We start from the raw sequence: 19,363 nt of genomic DNA, 5'->3' as shown, positions 1-19,363 counted from the left end.
CCCGCCGGGGCCGAAGGGCGATGCTTCCCAGGGGCTCGCGCTCGGTGTCTGCGGGCCGTGAGGGACCCTCGGCGCCGTCCTGGGCAGTAGGGACGTCACCTAGCAGACGCCAGCGGAAAAGGGCCGCGGGCGATGGCGGCGTCTGGCCCGGTCTCCCTGCAGCCGCGCCGGCGGCTCGCTGGCTGCGCGTGGAGCGGGTGTCCGGGCCCGGCGTGCCGTGGTGCCGGCCGTGCCTTGGGCTCGGCCTGGTAGGGCTGGCTGCAAAGTTTCGGAGGGCACCTCTGCAGCACGCGGTGTTGCCAACCGCTCCTCTTGCCGCCCCTGCCCGAGCAGAAAGGCGTCACGCTGGGTCCGGCAGGGCTCGCGGCGGAACGCCGACGTGGCCGGGTGGCAGCTCCAATGGCCTGCAAATTTCCACAAGCCCAGCCGTTCGAGTCTCCCGGGGCAAAGCTGAGCCTGGGTCACAGGCTCGGACCATCACACCTCCCCTTGCCAGAGCACCTTCACTGTACAGTGCACCCAAAGCCTCCTGCCTAGCCGAGCCCCTGTCGCCTCCCCTCCGTCACCTAGGGGGAAAAAATTGGCCGTGGTTTAGAGAGGATGCGCGTGTGTATACCTGGGTCTGATCCACGCTCCTTTTCCAACATCCGACCCATTTGCCTGCTTGGCAGCATTCGTCCTTACGAGTTGAACTAACTCATGGTGTGCCGGGCGGCGATGGGAGCGGATCCGGCACCGGGCACCGGCGCGGGAGCTGCCGGCTTTGGCGCTCAGCTGCTCGCACAGGCAAACCCCTCCCTGGGGAGAGTGGTTGTTCAGGCCTGAGGCGGAGGGAGGGCTGGCCATCGGGAGAGATGGCAGACAAGAGATGCAGCAGCAACTTAAATCGTCCCCCCGCAGACTGCCCTGCTGCCCAAAGCCTTGGCTGGGGAGGTTTTGCTGGGACGGCCACAGGAGCCCACACCGGCCTCAAAGCCGTAGGGCTGTGGTCAGTGTAATATGTTTATATTCATGTTCTTTATATTTACACTAATACTGATATTTATATTATTTATGAGATGTTTCAGAGTGCTTTTGTGGCAAAATTGATCTCTGTTTTGGGCACTTGCCCTCCAATCGCTCACAGAAATCTACCAATATTCGGTACTTTTGTTCGCAGCTGATCCCCCCTTTGATCCACCCCTCTGGTTCCTGCTGCTTCTCCAGGACCAAACCCTGCTCCCAGCCACTGCTCCTCCTCCTCCAGCCCTGCTTTCTCGCTTTCACTAAAAACCTTCTTCAGCATCACGAAGCAGCCAGCCCGCCAGGTGTCTGAGCCTGGCCAGAGCCGTCCTTGGCACCCTTCAGGGTTTTGCTATTAAAACCAGAGACGGACAGACAGACCGATGGAGTCATTCGGTTCCTGTAAGCTGAGATACCCAAACGGAGCTCTGCAAACTGGGGCTCCCCCAGCAGCAGGTGCCTCCGACGGGGGCTCAGCCTGGCCCTGGAGGGCACCACAGGGGATACCTTGCCCCAGGGGCTCGTTCTTGCTGCCTACGGACAGCATGGGGGGTGTGCGTGCCCCAATTTCCCCTCCCTGGGTCAATTCAAATGCAGCTTGACCAGAGGGGTGAGCACCAGCAGAGGAGAAGCTGGAGCAACCTGATGAGTCGGGGCGCAGCGGGACCACCAGCCGGGGACCAGCCCCGCTTCCAAATGGCCTCCCCTAGCAAAATGTTTGCAGCCTCCTCCTCTGCTAAAAAGCCCATTTTTGTGCAAGACTGTGACAATGGGAACATCAGTGGCATCACCCCACTGCTGTCCCTTCCCTTTTGGAAATAATGTTAAAAACTCAGTGCAGGCAACTTTGCTGCTGGCTGGCCAGTACAATGGAAGGCAGCGATCGGCAGAGCAGGTCGGAAGCCAGCATCCCATATACAGGGACAGGGTTTAGCAGCGCGGCACATAGCGAGCCAATCAAGAATTAAGCTACAAACTAACACCTGCAAAAGCCATTGCCATCTCCAGCAATGCCACATCCCCTAACCTAGGGGCGACCAGCCCCGCGCACCGAGTCACCTACTGCCACCGCAGGGCATCCCCAGCCCTGTCCCACCACCCCTCCCAGCCCCGCAGCCGGCGCAGCTTCGTGTGGTTGCTGGAGAAAAGCCTTCCCGGCCGGCCGGTAGCTGGGTCGTTCAGGGAAGCAGCTTTTGAGCAGCGGCTTGGAGGGCTTTGCTCACAGTTCCCCCCCCTCCCCCAGCAATTTGGAAGTGAGGTGTGGGGCCCCGCCACAGTGGCGGAGAGACCTCGCGAGTTCTGGCACGGGAGCATCCCCTAAAAGCCTGAGGAACCTGTTGGTGTTGCAAATGTCTGCCGCTCTGCCCATATGTCTGCTGATTTCCATACTAAAGACATTTACTGTATATGTTTGCCACCAGGGAAAACTACTGTCTACAACTCAGCTATATTACTGGAAGAGCAGCAGCAGTATTTATGCTATTGTGAATATTGCATTTCCAGGACCCGCTCTATGGCTTTCAAAATCCTCCTTCCAACTCCCCACGTCCCCCCCGGCCAATTAGCGAAAGAGCCTGGTTGGGGTGATGGCCCCCTCCTCCGCGTGGCAGCGCCACACCGAGGGACTCACGCAAAACGGCGCGAGCCATCCCTTCTTGGCATTGGGAAGCACGGTTTGCAAGCCAATGACAGAGGGGTGAAATGCAAATATAGCGTTTCTTGTAAAGTAAATTAAGCTAACAATGAAGTAACAAACCGCTGTTAATATTAGATTAACTTGTTTGGCAAGATATGAAATCGGGTGAGCTGGATTGTCGATAGCGGAGTGCTCAATAGCGCTAATGCTGCTCAGGGAAGTAAAACATCCCTCTGAAAGACAGAGGCACGCACCAAAAAAAAAAAAAAATTAAGACTGTAGGAAGAGCCAGAATCTGTGCAGCAATTACACCAGCATTAAAGATGAATGGAGAAGAAGCTTGAGGTTTTGATTGCCTTTAAATGCTGGCTTGTTTTTAATCTCAAAATCAGACTGTGCTGTGATCGGCCATTAGTCCCAGCTACAAAAAAAAGAGAGAAAAGATCCTAGATTTTAACATTTGTAGTATGAACTTAAAATACCGCTTTGATCTAAGATAAGGAGACAAATGGCAGATAATTCAGAAGTTAAAGTCAGCTGCATGTGGTTGGCAACTGGCAGCGGCTGGGCTGACTTTGGGAACAACTGGGACTTGGGCAGAGGGGTCACCAGCAGCCGTGTCCTCAACACAGGGACCGAGGCACAAGCTTAAACGTCATACTATATGCCAGTGGTCACTAAACTGATTAAGCAGTGGTTATCTTTAGCAGTAAAAAGGCTATCTGCTAATACTAAATGATTAGAGTCTAAAACGCCATTTACTCTGCTCTGATTCCTTGAATGAATATTTATGCCAAGTGATGACTATAACACCATCAAAAGGTTTCCGTGCTCTGCTTCGTAGAGTGGAAGTGATTATTCAACAGCAGGTCTGCACTCCAGCACTTGTTTCTATTAAGCAAATTTGCAGTGTTCAGACAAAAATTCATGATTGCATTGTCCTCCTGGGATTGTTATTTTTAAAGAAATCCCACTTCCAACATTCTCTGGGGCATGGGCTGTGGCAGGTGGGCCTTGTCCACTCCGCAGACACAGAAAAGAGGGATACAGATGCTGCACAATTTCTCCCTTGGGTTTTTGGTTTTTGTTTGGTTTTTTTTTAAAAGACAACCAGACATTTGCTGCACCCCATTCAACAGCAAGAACCCGTGTCCTGTCCCAGGCTTTCCTTCCCCCCGCCCCCAGCCGCCAGCCGGGGCTTTTGCATGAAACGGCGCGGTGAGTTTCCTCACTAGGCGTCAGGAATCGGCTCTACAGCCACGATGACAAATCAAGAGGGCTGCCCATCAGAAATGGAGCGCCTGCACCCCGGCGGGGGACCACCGCCTGCCTTTCACAGCAAGGACAAGTGCAGGGAGCCAAGGAGATGCCGGCAGGGCCCGGGGTGGAACTAAGGCGCCCTGCCTTCCCCGGACACGGGGGCGTTTTGGCAAGGTGCGAGCCTGCCTCTGCTGCCAGGGCAGTGGCGAGGGAGGGCTCCAGACCGGCCCACGTCAGGGACCACGGAGCAAACCGAAGAGCTGTCGGCATCCAAGGAGCACACTGCTGGACCATGTATTTAGAGCGCAGACGGACGGGAAGTCGGTACCGGTACCGGCTGAGGCTCCGCCGTGCTCCAGCCCCGGCATGCAGGGCTCGGTTCCCACCTTGCGCTGGAGACAGGGGTGCTCTTCGGGGGGGTTCGGGCTCTCAAAACACACCACCCTGACGTTTACCTCCCCAGGAGGAGAGACGCGTGTTGTTCTGGTAACATCCCCTGTGACCGCTGGACCTCTGCGTGCTCCCTGCTCTCACGTGTGAACATTGCTAACCCTGTTTCACCCTTGGCTCCCGGCTGCCTCTGCACCACATCGCTGTGCTGCCAGTACCATATAGATGGCAGCCACTGAGGCTAGACCTTACCCTCGCTGTTTCAACTTACTGGTTATTTTGTCCCCTTCACCAGTCCATCACCCGTTTTTTTCTCTAAGTTCCTGGGCTATTTTCGGCTCCATCATTCTGCTGGGTTTGCTGGCTCTGCCTGTTGCATTGCCACTTATAAAAAATCCCCACCAAACCACCCCTATCCCCAGATGCATCCAGACTGGCCCAGCTCAGATACGCCTCCCCTGCAGAGTCAGCATGGGGACTCACATACACAGCAAGACATGGCTCACCAACCGAGTGCCATTTTTATTCATCCAACGGTAGAGTGGGATGTCCTGCACAAGCGACCCTCTCCTCCAGCATGCTCCTGCCTCTGGGGTGACATTTCTGTGGCTTTCCCAGAGATGTACGAGAGACCTGGCAGCTGCAGAGCCATTAGCTGGCATTAGCCAAGCAGATCTGAAAAGTTACACTTTCCTCTTCCCTTCCTTCTGAAGTAAGGAGAACACCTAAGCCAAGAAAAAAAATGCTTTCTAGGAGGTTTAAGTTCCCTTCTCCAAAGGGCTTCATTTTTAAACTGGTACCAAAACTCTCCCTAAGAATTTGAACTGAATCTGAATAACCCCCCCAGCTTTTTTTGGCGAGGGGTTTCGGTTTTGTTTTGGTGTTACTGCTCCCATCCTCACCATGGGCCAACACCTGTGTGCTGCCATTGCATGTCGAATTACAGCAAACCCCACGGGCAGGCGGGTAGCCATCACTCTGGAGCACAGGCGACTGTCTGGCAGCCCATTTCAAAGCAAGGAATCAAAACATTTGGGCAACAAGCTGCTCCTTCAGTAGCCCCAGTGTGGCCACCTGCAAGAGCCTCTACAAAAAGAGCATCAACTCTACAGCTTCTCAAAAGACAGCCCCCCCCCCCAGTCCCAAAAGGCACTAAAATGGAATGGCAATTAAAATGCCACCTATCCATAGGCGGTTATAGGTGGCTTTTTAATTGCTATTCCATCTTTATGGGAATAAAAGGGGATAGGGCCACACATTTTATAATGGGTCTCCCAACCCAAAATGTCTGTTTAGGAAGAAAAATGACCCAACAAATCCACATGTCTGAGGTGGCTTCAGATGACAGGTAATATTTTGAAGTATACTAAGTGTCTAGTGGTGTTTTGCTTCTGTTTAGCCATTATTCAACATAGATGTACATAAAAGCATTTCATGCAACAGGCAGAGCAGGACCAAGCTGCGCTGCATTTGGCGTTCGCAATTCACAGAACACACACGCGATCCAGGACCAGTAACCGATTAAGTCACATCAGAAAAAAAAGTACTTGGTGTCTATTTATTAGAGGAAAGGGGGGTAAATCTAAGAAAAAGCAAGACGACAAAATAAATAGAATTGCAGCCATCCTTTACAGCTACTGGTGCACTGTATTAAAGTGACACTCACCATACAAAGAAATGTGTTTGGTACAGTCCAGTGGGTTGCACATGAATTGCATAACCTTGAAAATCATTGCACAAAGCATCGCAGCAGGAACACAGTTCAGAGCTTTTCTACGGGAGATGCTTCAAATCCGATCGCTTTCGTTACGTGGGAGGTCAAAGCACCTGGCACAGAGTAAGCAAAAGGGGCTGTGAAAAGGGATGCTGCGTCAGCGCCCGGTCACATTCGAACCCTGACATCAGCTCTCACAGCAGTTCAGACCTGGACAAGCAATGCCCCACAGGAAAACCCCACTGCCTATCAAAGCCTGGACATTAATATTCTGATCAATGCCTGGGCACCCTTCGGCAAGGCTGGAGGGAGCCTGTTCCTCACAGCCCAGACTGGAGACACGGTATCAGCCGGCCAACAAGCACTCCTGGCCATGGAAATGCTCTTTCTAAATTCATAGATGTGAAAAGCGAGACACCTCTCCGCCAGCAACTCAGCACTGCTCGGCAGCCTTCGTGGGACCCGGCCAGCGACACCGACGGCTCCCAGCCGTCACCCGCCCACGGCTCGTTCCCTCCCGTCGTACACCGCGGCAGGGTTTTGGACACGAGTCTCTGCACGGTTCAAGCGGAGAGGTCTAACTCTGCAGCAGCATTTCTTCCCCTGGTTTGTGTGTGTGAACTCCCGCCTCTGCTTTTATTCCTGCAGTTTCCAGGGATCTGTGTATACATTTCTAATAGTCTGTTCAACATCAAGCACAGGAAATACAGGCCTTCACCACATGGGGAACAAACCACAGCTAAGATGACCAGGAAACATTCATAATTTTTAATTCACACCAGTAATAAAATTGCATTACATTTTTCATAAAATAAATGTTCCAGTTTATATACAGGAAACAGACTGTACAGAGCCCTCCCCCAGACCCCAAAAACTCACAAACATACAGGCAATGCAGTGCTCAGCTAAGCAGGCACAACTGTACATCTAAAATTGTAACTGCTTTGTGTTGGGGGGGAAAAGTACTACAATGTATATAGTCCTCTCTGGACCAAGAATTAAAAAAATATTGCAGGCAAGCTGACAGGCGCCCTCGCTGCTCGCGCGGCCGAGCACCCATCCCACAGTGCTTCAGCGAAGCAGGGTTTGTTATTGAACCTGGGACTCGAAGCTCCCGTTCAGCTGCCCTTCCTCATAGTCCATCTGACACAAGATCATGTTGTTCTTCAGGAAAAATTTGTCTCCCACACAGAATCTGGAAGATAAAAAGAATTAACGGGTGTAAGTGTGAACAGAGGTTAGGACAGGGGGAATTCGAGGCTGTTTGGGTCTGAAGGTGACTCTGGGGACCAGAGTTTGGTTTCCAGCTCTGCTGGTGGTGTCGGACCCCAGGAAAGGCCCCGTGCCTCTCCCCCCGCTCCCCTTCCCTGCACACATCCCGGGGTTTTGCCGTCCCTTTTCCTGGCACAGCGGTGTCCAGCTCCCAGGCCACGGTTGTAGGAAGCAGCTCGGGGAGCGGGTCCCGGTCTCTGCCGGGTCCCGCACCGGCGGCAGGAGGAGGCCGGGAGCAGTTAAGGGATTTGTCCCTGCAGACGAGAGCTGTCGGCTCTACAAGCAGGAAATCAAGCAGGAGATATTACACAGAGACTATTTGAAGTTTTTGCTGGTATCCACATTTCCACGGTTCCCTCGGGTGAGGCAGTATTTACACTAATTTCCAGGCAAGGACTGGCTATTAAGTCTTTCCTCACCCCCTTGTGTACAGTGCTGAACAATAAATAGAAATTTCCTGGTGGCTGGACTCCTAACCTTTATCTTCATTGAGCGAAGGGCACTGCTCTCTATATACCATGTAAATTGTTCTGTTTGTCTTGAAGTTGACAGAGAGGCTTGTGATATTTAACAATTTTATTTGACCATTAAGGTCAAAAAAGTTCCATATATAAGATCTGAGAGGTGTGAATTGACAGCCAATAGCTTTTTTGCCCTGCCTGCTTGCTCAAGAATCAGAAGCTAATCTTTACTTCTTAAGATAACAAATAATGTTCTTTGCACCCAATTCAGGGGCTGGTTTTTGTCCGTCGTGCTAGCAGGGCAATGACAGACCAGAGCACGGGGCTGCGCCTCCCTGCCCCAAGTGCTGAGTCTTAAATCAGTCCCAGGTCCCTAAAGCAGAGGCACCCTGGCCACTGCGCCAAAACGCAGCTCTGAACCGAGAGGAACGGGCAGGTACCAGCCTCTGGCGAGGCCGAATAGTTACTGGGCTTTGAAGGAAGATCAGTAGAGATGATCCCATCCTCAGGAGACTCAGCAGACCTCAGATACCCATTTTCTCTGCTCCCAGGCAGAGCTTTGGCAGGGACATTGCCTACTCCTTGTCTAAAATGCTTTCTAGATTTGTAACTCAGGCAGCTTTGGGCAGAGCATCTCCAACAAAAACTGAATATATTCTGCTACAAGAACAGGACTGATCATTTCAGAGCTCCTTTATAGGTCTGACATGGGCACAAGTTTTCTCCAACTGGACACCTGCAAATAAGCTGATTAATTTGCCAAATCGATACAGGGAGAACTGGGTATTGGTTCTCGCTTCATATGATTTCACTGGAGACCTTCCATCTTCTTCCCTCTGTGGCACATGCTTTAGTAGTTCTGAAATTCAACCTTTTTTGTATATTAAAAAGCTAAAAATTAATCTCAATTTAAATTAGCAGCTCTTATGCTAAAAACTGTACTGCACACACTCGCCTTAACACCACCTTCCCCACCACTAGGTTTACTCACTATAAATAACAGTCACAGCTGCTTGCTTTTTGCTACTTACCCCTACCTGAAGTACAATATAAATCTCCAAGAAGAGAAATGCAAAAATTACTTTTGTCACCAGCACCATCGACAGCGTTCTCTTGCCAAACCTGGTTTGGGTCTAGAGGAGCCAAAGGAGGAGTGGGAGAACTAGGGAGCTGGGGGGTGGGTGGGCCATATGAGCACATAGGACCTAAAATGCACAGCAGGGGTACCCCGAGACCTTGTGAAGTTTTGGGAGAAGGGCTTGATTCACTGGAAAAGCGACTCTTTCTTTCTCCCTACCAGCCCTGCAAACTGAGCAGTAAACTGGGATCTCTTCAGCTGATGCACCGCAACTAGGGACAGGGGATTTATCAGAGCAACTTCAGACCCAGTTTCACGTGTCCCAGCCTGCAGCTCTCTTCAGAGCGAGACGTGGCCCTGCACCACCATCCCTCCTGCTCGGAGCAGTTCTGTCCAGAGCCTGTCTGTCTGACTGAGTTCCAGCCAGCAGCAGCGAGAAACAGGCACCGAACCTACCCTGCCATTTCTACAGAGTGATTTTCTTCCGAGCAAAACCACGTTAGATAATCGCAACCCAAGCAGCTGGATTTCCTGAAACCCTTGTAATACTGATAGCCAGTTACAGCAGTGACCAACTTTTATTCACTATTGTGAGAAGCAATGTTGGCCTTATTAAAGAATAGTAGGCTGAGTAGTGCGTAAGACTTTCTCCAAAACACCAGATTTGCAGCATGAAGCTAATGAAAACTGCACATTTGGCAAAAATATTAGAGATTTTGTTCTGATGGATTTAACACTCTACACAGACACAGTTTAGCTATAGAAGGGCAAGTAAGCTGGAAGAGAACTAGAGAAAGGTCTTTCTAATCAAATCTTTTCATAGCCGGACAATGAGGTGGGGTTTCAGGTGGGGTTTCCGATTCAGAACTAGTTTTGGCATCCACCTCTGCAATTTTGACTTTACGGTTATTTAAACTCACTGTTCTTGGTTCAGCTTCCAATGTCATCTGCTACAGGAGCACTTCTGATCTGCCCTTTCTGGCCAAAATCTTTAAAGGATAAGTCATAAAAGGTTGTAGTCTTCTGATCTCAGCCAAAAATAACAATCTACACGTAGCTCTATGCCGTCTGCTCAGCCCATCTTTCAGAAACATTCAGCTCCCCCCAACCTGGGCAAATCCCTCATGCATCAAAGCACGACTCTGCCAGAACGGGGAATTACCTGCGCTTTCCTGCCAGGCAGTGACAGTGCATGGAGGTTATTTTAAGGGCAGAGCAGGACCATACTTTGCACTGAGTGCAGTAATAGCGTTAGTAATCGCAGAGGGAAGAGAGGTGCTTCGGAGCCTTTGTAACAAAGGGTGAAATTGAAAAGAAATTCCTGAAAATGAAAACTAGGCGGCACTAGGCTTTTCCATGAGAGAAGCTAGGGTAAAGTAGGGGTTTGATGACAAATGCTCATCCTACAGACTCCAAGGCCTCCCCAGCACTCCTGCCTGCGCAGCCCAGAGCTGTGACTTGCCTCTGCCAGAAGGGACGTTTGAGATGCTCTAGCCCCGGTATCAGCGTGGAGTCTGGGACAAACCCGACGGCCCACCAGCAATTTCAGCTGCGTGAAGAGAGACCATCTCGGGGAGGGCATGTATGAGCTCTGCAAGTGGTCGCACGCTGCCCATCGGGAATCGCGACTGTTGCGGGAGCGTGTTCGAGAGTGCCAAAACAAGACTGGGCAACTGAAAGATGTAACTGGGCTTCCCGAGAGGAGCCCCGGGCCAGGAGCCACTAGATGTCACTGCCGCCTCGGCGCTGCCACCGCGCCTGGGGACAACGCCAATATTAATAGGAGCTTTCTACCTCCAACAACCACCGCCTCCGCCTCCAATAACAGGGCTGAGTAAAGCCACCTGAGCTACAAACGGCTCGCCCGATTCTCCTAAGTGCTCTGGCACCAACCAGCCGCCACCCCATTCACATCCCTGTGAACTGAGCCCCTGGCAGAGGGCACGGAAGGAGAATCGGACCCCAGTTTGCACGGTCGCTGAAGTTTAGTGGGAAAGGTGGCAGAGGTTTGCACCGTGTACAGCTGCTTCACTAGTAGAGATCCCACGGTGACTTTTGTGGTAGGGCGAGCAATGAATTTTTAAGTCAGGCTTTTAGCTTGACTTTTACAGAATTAGGCTCTCCATCTTCCCGCGAGTTTTGTCATCTCTCTCACACCTTCACATGGGATGAAGCATTGCCTCCTAGTTTCATCTCTGGGAATCACAACCACAAGTCCAGAAGAGGAACCCCAGCACAGCCCTTGGGCCCTGGGCAGTCACTGCAGCCCAGCTGAACAAGCAGTAGGAACGACAAGCACTGTCTGGCCTGTCTTGGACAAGGGTGGATGGATGGATGCATCAGAAAGCGACACTATGACACATCTGGTTCTGGGGGCTTCCATTCCGCCTACAATGACCAACAAACAGGGCGCTGGGAAGATTTTTCACAGCCCTCCCAAATTCAGCTGCCTACAGGTAGCCCAAGTGAAAACTTTGTGCATGACCCTTTATCATACTCCTTGATGTGCATTTTCCACTGGGTAAAACCCAGCAGAAATACACAAGCCCCGCTCAAAATTACACCACCAAGATCCCCTATTAATTACACAACTACTAAAGGGATTTCTTCCTAGTGTTGGAAAGACCTTATCTAGAGTTTTTTTTCTCCTTCCTGTCCCTTCTCTTTCTCTTTCTGCTTTGCCGTCCTCAGTTTTGAGCCTGTCAGAAACCTGCTTTAAGCAAAATAACATCAGTTTGCCAGAGGAGGTCCATTCTCTGTCGTCTGTGTTCTGCAAAAAGGGTAGATCCTGAAAGGACACTGAAGCAGTTTGTTTTATTCAGCAGCAGCTGTGCTGCATACAACCGTGGCCAGATCTGCAGTCTGCGTGCTCCCCTCGCCCTTCCAACTCCCACCAGCTCTAAGGGGATTTGCGGTAAAGGGGCTACAGGTACTTACATGCATCACCCAGGTCAGCCTAATAAACCCGCCCGAGCCAGCAGGCTGTGAGCCCCAGACAGGTAGCGTGGATCAAACATTTCCCCTATTTTGCGGGCAAAGGTATAAATTAGTTTGTGTTTGTGTGTATAATAACTGTGTCCTCACCGCTGGTTGCAGAGCTGACAGGCAAAGCAGTCCAAATGGTAAACATTATCTCTGGCCCTCATCACCATCTCAAAGGCAGGGATCAGTTTACTGCAGGCAGCACAATTCCCGGTGGTACCAAAGAGCCTGCCAAAGAAGCACAATCATTAGAAGCCATTTTAATTAAATGGTGGAAGGACTAATTAAGTGTAATTAGCAGTATCAAATACTGTATTGCACCAATAAATAGAAGTTGCAGTCTCCATTTCGCTGACCAACCAGTGTGCGGGAACTTGGGATAAAACTGCCTGGTGAGCAGGCTCCGATTGTCGAGATGAAACTTCATTTGGTTTGTAAGCCTAGGGCTAATTTGCTGTCTAATGGAGAAAAGCATTAAACACTTAGAGCACTATTTTGGGGCTCACAAAATTTCAGTCAAAAACTATCTGCCTCTCTGCAGCGGTGGGGTAGGTGCTCGGAGCCGCCCGCCCTCCTCCGCCCGCGGTTGCCCCATCTGCGCTTGGCCGCAACCGAACAGAAGGACAGGCTGGCAGCCTCTCGCAGCAAGACACAGAAGACCTGCAAACTTTGCCAACCCTGGCAGGCAACGCTATAATATAGCTCAGGAAGAACCTCACTTACCTGCTGTTCAAAACGGAAAAGCGCCATTTCTCTCGCGATGAGCGCAACAGCATTTTGCAAGGCATCGCGGAGAGCAAGCCCTCCTCCCTGGCTGTGCCCCCCGCCTCCCGCCTCCTCGTCCCTCCCGGGAGCCAGCTAAGCCCTTCCACTGCGGCCCGAACAGCACGCTCAGCCGTTCCACTTCAGCTCCTCGGTCCTCCAGGACAGCCCTTCAGCACTGGAAGCTTTGCCATTTTCATCTCGGCTTTCACTATCTGTCTCCCCAGATGTCTGCTGCTGTTACAGCTCTCGCCGGGGGACTCAAGCAAGACCGCGGCATCCTCGCCCCGGCCCCCTTCGCCGAGGTGTCCCCGCAGCCCCCTGCGCCCGCCGGGGGCGGCACGCCACCGCGACCACAAAGCCACGCGAACCAGCCGGGGCACGTATCAACAGGCCGACAAAACCAAACTGCACCCGGTCAATACGCGTGTGGTTAGTTACTTTGCTTAGGAGATGATAAAAATCATATTCTTGGGGCGGCGAGCCTCGAGACGTACGGTTCCTGCTGACCATTAGCTCTGCGCGTGCAACGCGTCGCTGCCCGCAGACAGATTTGGGCTTGCGGTTTGTTTCGAGCCATTGGCTCTGGCTGATTCCACAACACGCAGACGAGAAGCATCAGGAAAATCTATAACCAATTTCTAAACCTGCAATTTGCCAAGCTAATCAATACTAATTATTACTGGCCAGTAATTGTGAATTAAAACACCCAGCAATGTTATAGAAACCTCCACACAACTCTCCCACCCTCCCACAGCGCTGTGCTACCAAAGTCAGCTTGCTCTTCAGCTGTAAAAAAAAGGCTACCCTTATTTCTCACTAGAAGTGGCATCAGTGGTCTTTCATTAGGCCTGGCTGGAAAACCCCAAGACTTCCCATGAAGAAACAGTACCGCATTTTCCCTGAAAGTTAAACTACGCAAACCAAATGGAAACACTTCTGCAGGACAGAAAAAGCCCAAAGGGAGTACCAAAATCTCTTCCCGTATGAACCCATCATACGAGGGCTGAAAGGCAGAGTAAAATCCCAGCTACATAGTCTGCGCTGGCAAACTCAGACCATGTAATCGGTACCGGGGCAGTCCCATTCTCCCTGCAAGCTGACTCCAGCTTGCTCCTGCTCCTGCTCCTGCTCCTGCTCCTGCTCCCGCAGGCAGGCAGGCAGGCAGGGGAGGCAGCTGAGCGCAGTGCCTGGCTGCCTAACGCCAGCAGACCGGACTGAAAAAATGTGGCACTGAAAAGCGTACAGGTCTCCACCCTGAAACGCCCTGGCTCTCATTCAGCACCCGCTCGCAAATCAAGCCATTAATACAGACATCCCTCCCTCCCCCAACGTAGCTGCCCCCTTCTTCGCTACCTCACTTGGGCATAGCAAAACCTGACAGCTTTTGCCAGAGTTTTCCCATTTTCCATAAAACCAGGCATCTGTTTTTAGAGTACCCAAGTCACAGCAAACTCAAAAAATAAGTCCAATACGTGTTAGGCAGGGAAAGTGGGAGGTTAATCCTAGATTTGCTCTGTGCCCAGCACTGCTACATGCACAAGTATAAAATATCCATTATTCATTAGCATCACAGTTGTGTGGAGCTCAGTCTAGATTAAACAAAATAAAGGGGCCCCAGACAGCACCATTTGCATTGTTAAGCAGGCGCTTTTCTTCAGCCTTCAAATAGGAGACTTTTCTAAATGGAAATGATGGGGAAATTTGGACAGATGTTCACTTAACTATTTAAACAGTTAGCTTAAGAAACATGAAAAATGTATTTGGCATCGTATTCACCTGTCTCCTTTCAGGGGTTTGGGGGTAAACCAATTGTTAAACAGCTTTGACTGTTTGCATAAGATCTGAAGCTTATGTTCTGTCCAGCTGAAATCGTGTTGCCTTCTAATGTCTACATAAATGTAGCTTCCAGCTAGTCAGTGTGCTAATCTTTTTCTCTTCTATCAAGTTTCACAGTCCTCCATACCCTCCCTTTCCCAACAGATGACCATTTCACACGTATTCTAGCACTTCTTAATTTTAATCTGCTTTTCAGGGAGTGACTTAGAGCCCTTGTATATTCACCATGCTTCTAAATATACACCGTAACTTGTAGCTCAGTGAACATGAATTTTTTTTTTCATTCTGCTGGAAGAAAAAACAAAATGAACACAGACTTTTGCCTTTTTTGTTTGCTTGTAAAAAACCTGCCACGTCTGATACCTACTTACCCAGAAGCTACTTGAGCTGAAACTTTCTGAGGTGGGGAGCTTAACATTATTAGAGGAGGGAGAGAAGACAAGGAGCAAGAGGAAAATCTTCCACCCCAAGCCCCATCTGCGGTTAAACTTAAAATAACCCCACATGAACAAACTGATCTGCATTCTGTCCCCCAGACACCTTCATAACAGATGCAATACTCTCGCGCACATTCACGCACACAAAGTTGAAGCACATTAGGGAAAAAAAAAAAAAATCTATCAGAAGATGCTCAGCATCTACTTACCAGCTTGGAGCCATTTGCATAAAAGAAGCTGGAAATACAGAAAGGTTTCAGTTTGGAGTTGTTTTGCTGCTTCTAAAAACCCCGGGTTTTTTTCATCTCCCTTTGAAGTTAAAAGGCAACAATTTTTAAGTACAGATTTATTCCCCCTTATGTAACAGGAAGACCTAGCCAGCTTGTAAATAAGCATAGACTATGCAGATTTAAAATTTAGCACAATTAAACTTCTAGCCTGTGGTAGTAATTATGTTTAATGGCTCTTAGCCTGAACTTAACCATGTCTATTGTTGTCAGCCAGTCTAAAAGCAGGAGTTTGTCCAAGGACAATTTTCTGTAGTTTATAGGCACACTAAAAATCCCGCTACGTGCTGTTCTCATTGGCCATTGATGTCAGTGTGTATAGTAAAAATTAAAGCTAATTGGCATACAGGAGCAGCAGTGAATGCAAATGAATTAATGGGAAAAGAAGGGAGAGCTCCTGGAAGTGGTAGACAACTGTCGAAGGATGCTTTTTATGTAGTCTTGTCTGGGCTAAAGAGTAGTCTTCTGCACAATGATCCAGACCTCACCAGCTCCATGAATACACCTGAAGTTAACTCAAACTATAGTAAAGTCACAGCACCCTGTAGGTTTTTTGGGGAAAAAAGAATGGTAAAGAGTCCTTACCATAGGGAAAACGGTAAGAAACTTCTCATATGAACACATTAAGTTTAGCACCTTTTAACAAATTTTTCCTTTTCTGACCAAAATGTACAGGGTGGCTAAACTGAGAACCTGATTGCCTATTTCTGTCACCACTAGGAACAACAATCTGTTTTAGTCATTGCCTACAAGGAGAGAGTCCCCGTTTCTTCTCCTCTCTCTAGCCTGGTGTCTGATTAGCTAGCAGCTTGCAATCGAGAAAGAGGGAGAAAATCTTCCCTCCACAGAAAGAGTGAAAATCTTGGAGCTGTTGAGTTCACAGGAGACAAAAAAAGAGGAACCAGGACAGGCACTTGTAAATAATGAGTGGTACAGAAAGGATAGGTTGGGAGTGTCAAATGGATTTTTTTTAAACACCGCAAGAACAAGACAAGTTCAAAATTAAACAGCTGAGTTGAGACTGATACTTCCCTAAAACAAGAGGCTTTGTCAACACTGAAAGGCAAGAACTATGAGCTGAAAGAGGACTAAACACTTATCTACAGATAAATATCTAGATTTGTAAATATTGTGTACAGCTACATATTTCTCTCTATATTTGTATATCCAGATTGCCTGGATATACAAGTTTTTGAAGAGCTACCAAACCCCATGCTCATATCCTCTCCAGCTAGTAGGTGAAATAGGTTTTCCCATATACCTTCCCTCTATGCCTGCTGCCATTTATTTCCTAGCTCCATCAGGACCTGCTGTAGAACAAGACTTGCTTTATGTACCTGAAACTCATCGTCATGAAAAGAAAAGGTTTTGCCTTTACCATGTGAAACAACCCAACAACTAGCCTTCCAGTGAGGACAGCTCTTAACAGCTTGCAATCAGTATTTTTCCCATCTGTGGATACTAGAAATACACTGAGCTACAAGTCTGATTTGACCAAAGTACTGAATATTCCAAGAATTGCAGGGAAAGCCTGAATGTCACTTAAAAAGATTAAACGTATAAGCTTAAAAGCAACTTTAGACTCAAGGTTCCCAACTTCCTTGTAATCAGCCTTTGTGTAATATTCAGAGAAAGCCTTAGCGATAGGTGTTTCAGCATGGGAAATACATGTTAGCTGGTGCGCCCTCCTATCTAGTACACCCTTGTCAGTGCTGCAGTGGGAAGTCCTGTCAGCTGAAGGAAAGGAAATGCATTTTGATATTAATGAAGTTGGTCAAACTGTCCTCTCATGAAACCTTCAAGTTCAATCCCAAAGAATTTATGTCTTGTGTGCCAAAGGGTTTGGCATTCATGGATAGCATAGCGGGAGGAGTTGGACCAGCGTGGTACAAAAAAGCCCTCTGGTCAAGTGACCTCACTAGTTCAGAGATTACTGGGCATAAACTTCAAGGTTGCTCAAGGGCATCTGTTTTCAGTTGAAGAACGCATCTGAATGTTCACTTCTTTTTACTCCTTTGGTCTCTCTCTCCATATTTTCAGCAGATACTTACAGTGGGGCTGGGACTCTTAGCAGGGAGAAGTCCAAGTCCTCCTCCCCTACCCCAGCCTTCTTATGGTATAACTGAAGCCGCTGACCTTAACCCCCATCTTGGCTGTCTCTGACACTGCTGAACATACGTGCAACAACGTCCTCTTAGGGGAGTTTAAAAACCGCCGTCAGAAAACTGCAAGGTTGAAAGTGCTAGAGGCATGCTAGTATACCACAGCTGGGCAGAATTATTCCCCATAAGCTTTCCTCCTCACTGGGAGGTTGTGGAGAAGGAAAAAAAGGGGGGGGAAAAGCAAATGAACAAACCAAGCATTGCTTGTTTATCCTGAAAGGCATGGGCTGTGAGAAACTCCTGGACCAGCTACTATGGAGAAAAAAAAATCTGTGCTTTAACATCACAAAGCACAGCAATGTTGCCAAGACACATTGTATTTTGAGCCTAATTAATCCTCCTTAATCTGTATAGATACCAAGCGTAGAAGTGAGGGTATCCTACATAGCATGCCAGACGCTCCCTGTTGCGATGCAAGAACAGTACTTCAATTTAGCAACATTTTTAGGCTCTGAGCAGATACCATTTGTTCAGCCATGCTGCAGTTATACCTCTTCTCCCATGCTAAATGTGCCCCTTGAAAAGCAGGCAGGGCACGCTCTCAGTGCATGCGTGCACACTACGCTCCTCTGGCCGAAAAACATCCCAAAGACTCTCCTCGCTGCTTCAAAGGTGTTGCAGCTTCTGCAGGCTGAAGCTACATTAAGAGTATTAGTGATGTCTCTGGTAGATTAACTTACATCCTGCTAGTTGTGGCACGCGCTTCTCAGTTCCTGAAGACTTGTGCTTACACGTCCAACCGTGGTTTAATGGTTTGGCTTAGGGCCTTCGTTACCGGCTTGGGGAAGCCTACCAGAAGGAGGGTATTTGCCCTCGTCCTCCTGTGCCAGAGAGCAGGGTGCCTCTGTTTGTGCAAGATCGCTTTTCATACCCGCAAAAAAATGAAACCCTGCACATTTGCCAGATATGGAACACTTCACCTAAAGGGCTCCCAAAGCGATTCACTAACAGAATGAACCCACTGGGGCATTCGGAGCAGAGCAAAAACCAGTATCCAGCAACTGGAAACCCCAGTAGCGGGCAGGTGACTCGTCTGGACTGGGAGCTGCGCGGGGTGGATGGCGTCCAAGCCTGCACGGCACAGACAGTGCTGAGGGGTGCCGGTGCCAAGGGACATCTCCGTCCCTCGGACGGGGCGCGTAGGGCTGCTCCGCCTGCCGCAGGCACCGACGCCACGCTCAGGCTGCAGCCCCGATGCAGTGCTGAGGTTGCAGCACTGATCAAAACGTGGGAAGTCGGGTGAAAGAATTTCCATGAAATCCACTGAGAACAGCATCAGGGCTTCCCGGAAAGCCTTTCTCTCTTACTGATTCGCCATCATTTTTTAATGCACGTTTGAGCTTTCTTTGGAGTCTAATTAAGGCCCTAATCAGTTTAAATGATGAAAATCTTTCCCAACACCAGCATATCAAACATGCAGAAGCAACAGTTCTGCTCCTGTCAAAGCGAGCCTGACTCGCCTTCGCTCGTGTGAGGGCACCATGCTGAGTAGAAAGGAAAAATCACATTCTTCATCAGCACTTCACAGTGAAATTTAAGTTGTCAGTTCCTCCTGGGAAATCCTGATGCAACACCCAAACCGTCCCTGTGAACTGGAGCTTGGTGAATGTTTAATTACGCCCAGGAACAAACACACATTGCTGCGTGGGGGCTGCGAGGAGCCATCTGAGCTGCGTGCTAAGCTCCTCTGTCCCAGAAGCAGTTTCTTCAATAGCATTTGCTTATCGAAAATAATTAGAGGTAGGAATGCTGGAACTGTGATTATGAAACAAATGGTAAATCTATTTGCTCAGACGAAATGTATCGAAAGATACATCTAGACACAGCTGGAGACTGAGGTGATACCGCAAGGATAACAACTCCAGATCCAATTTCATCTTTCATGATTAAAAAATGAGCAAGAAAGTGTTTTATGAAATGTGAAGGTTAACAAATGTTCCCTCACAAGCAATGACGACAGTTTATCTTTTGAAACAAATGATCAGGCTACGGTCTGCTAGCAGCTCCTGAGATACATTTGAAAGATTTCTTCTAAAAACCCACCGCGGACCGGCGCACGCCGCCAGCGGCCCGCTGCGCTG

At 49.4% G+C, this 19,363-nt stretch overlaps 1 protein-coding gene across 1 annotated transcript in view; it reads right to left on the bottom strand.

Annotated features, from left to right (window-relative positions):
* Positions 1–6,750: 6,750 nt before the first annotated feature.
* LMO1 (LIM domain only 1 (rhombotin 1)) overlaps positions 6,751–19,363 on the bottom strand; it is a 57,116-nt gene continuing 44,503 nt past the window's right edge. The window contains exons 3-4 of the mRNA XM_010563814.1: positions 11,898–12,023; positions 6,751–7,197 (exon numbers count right to left, since the gene is read on the bottom strand). Of these exons, the coding sequence (XP_010562116.1) occupies positions 7,092–7,197; positions 11,898–12,023 (232 nt within the window). The 3' untranslated portion in view covers positions 6,751–7,091. The remainder of the gene's footprint in view (positions 7,198–11,897; positions 12,024–19,363) is intronic.

This window comes from Haliaeetus leucocephalus, unplaced genomic scaffold (genome assembly GCF_000737465.1).
Source record: "Haliaeetus leucocephalus isolate CR32 unplaced genomic scaffold, Haliaeetus_leucocephalus-4.0 Scaffold173, whole genome shotgun sequence".
Taxonomy (NCBI): domain Eukaryota; kingdom Metazoa; phylum Chordata; class Aves; order Accipitriformes; family Accipitridae; genus Haliaeetus; species Haliaeetus leucocephalus.
This window is presented reverse-complemented; position numbering and strand designations above follow the sequence as displayed.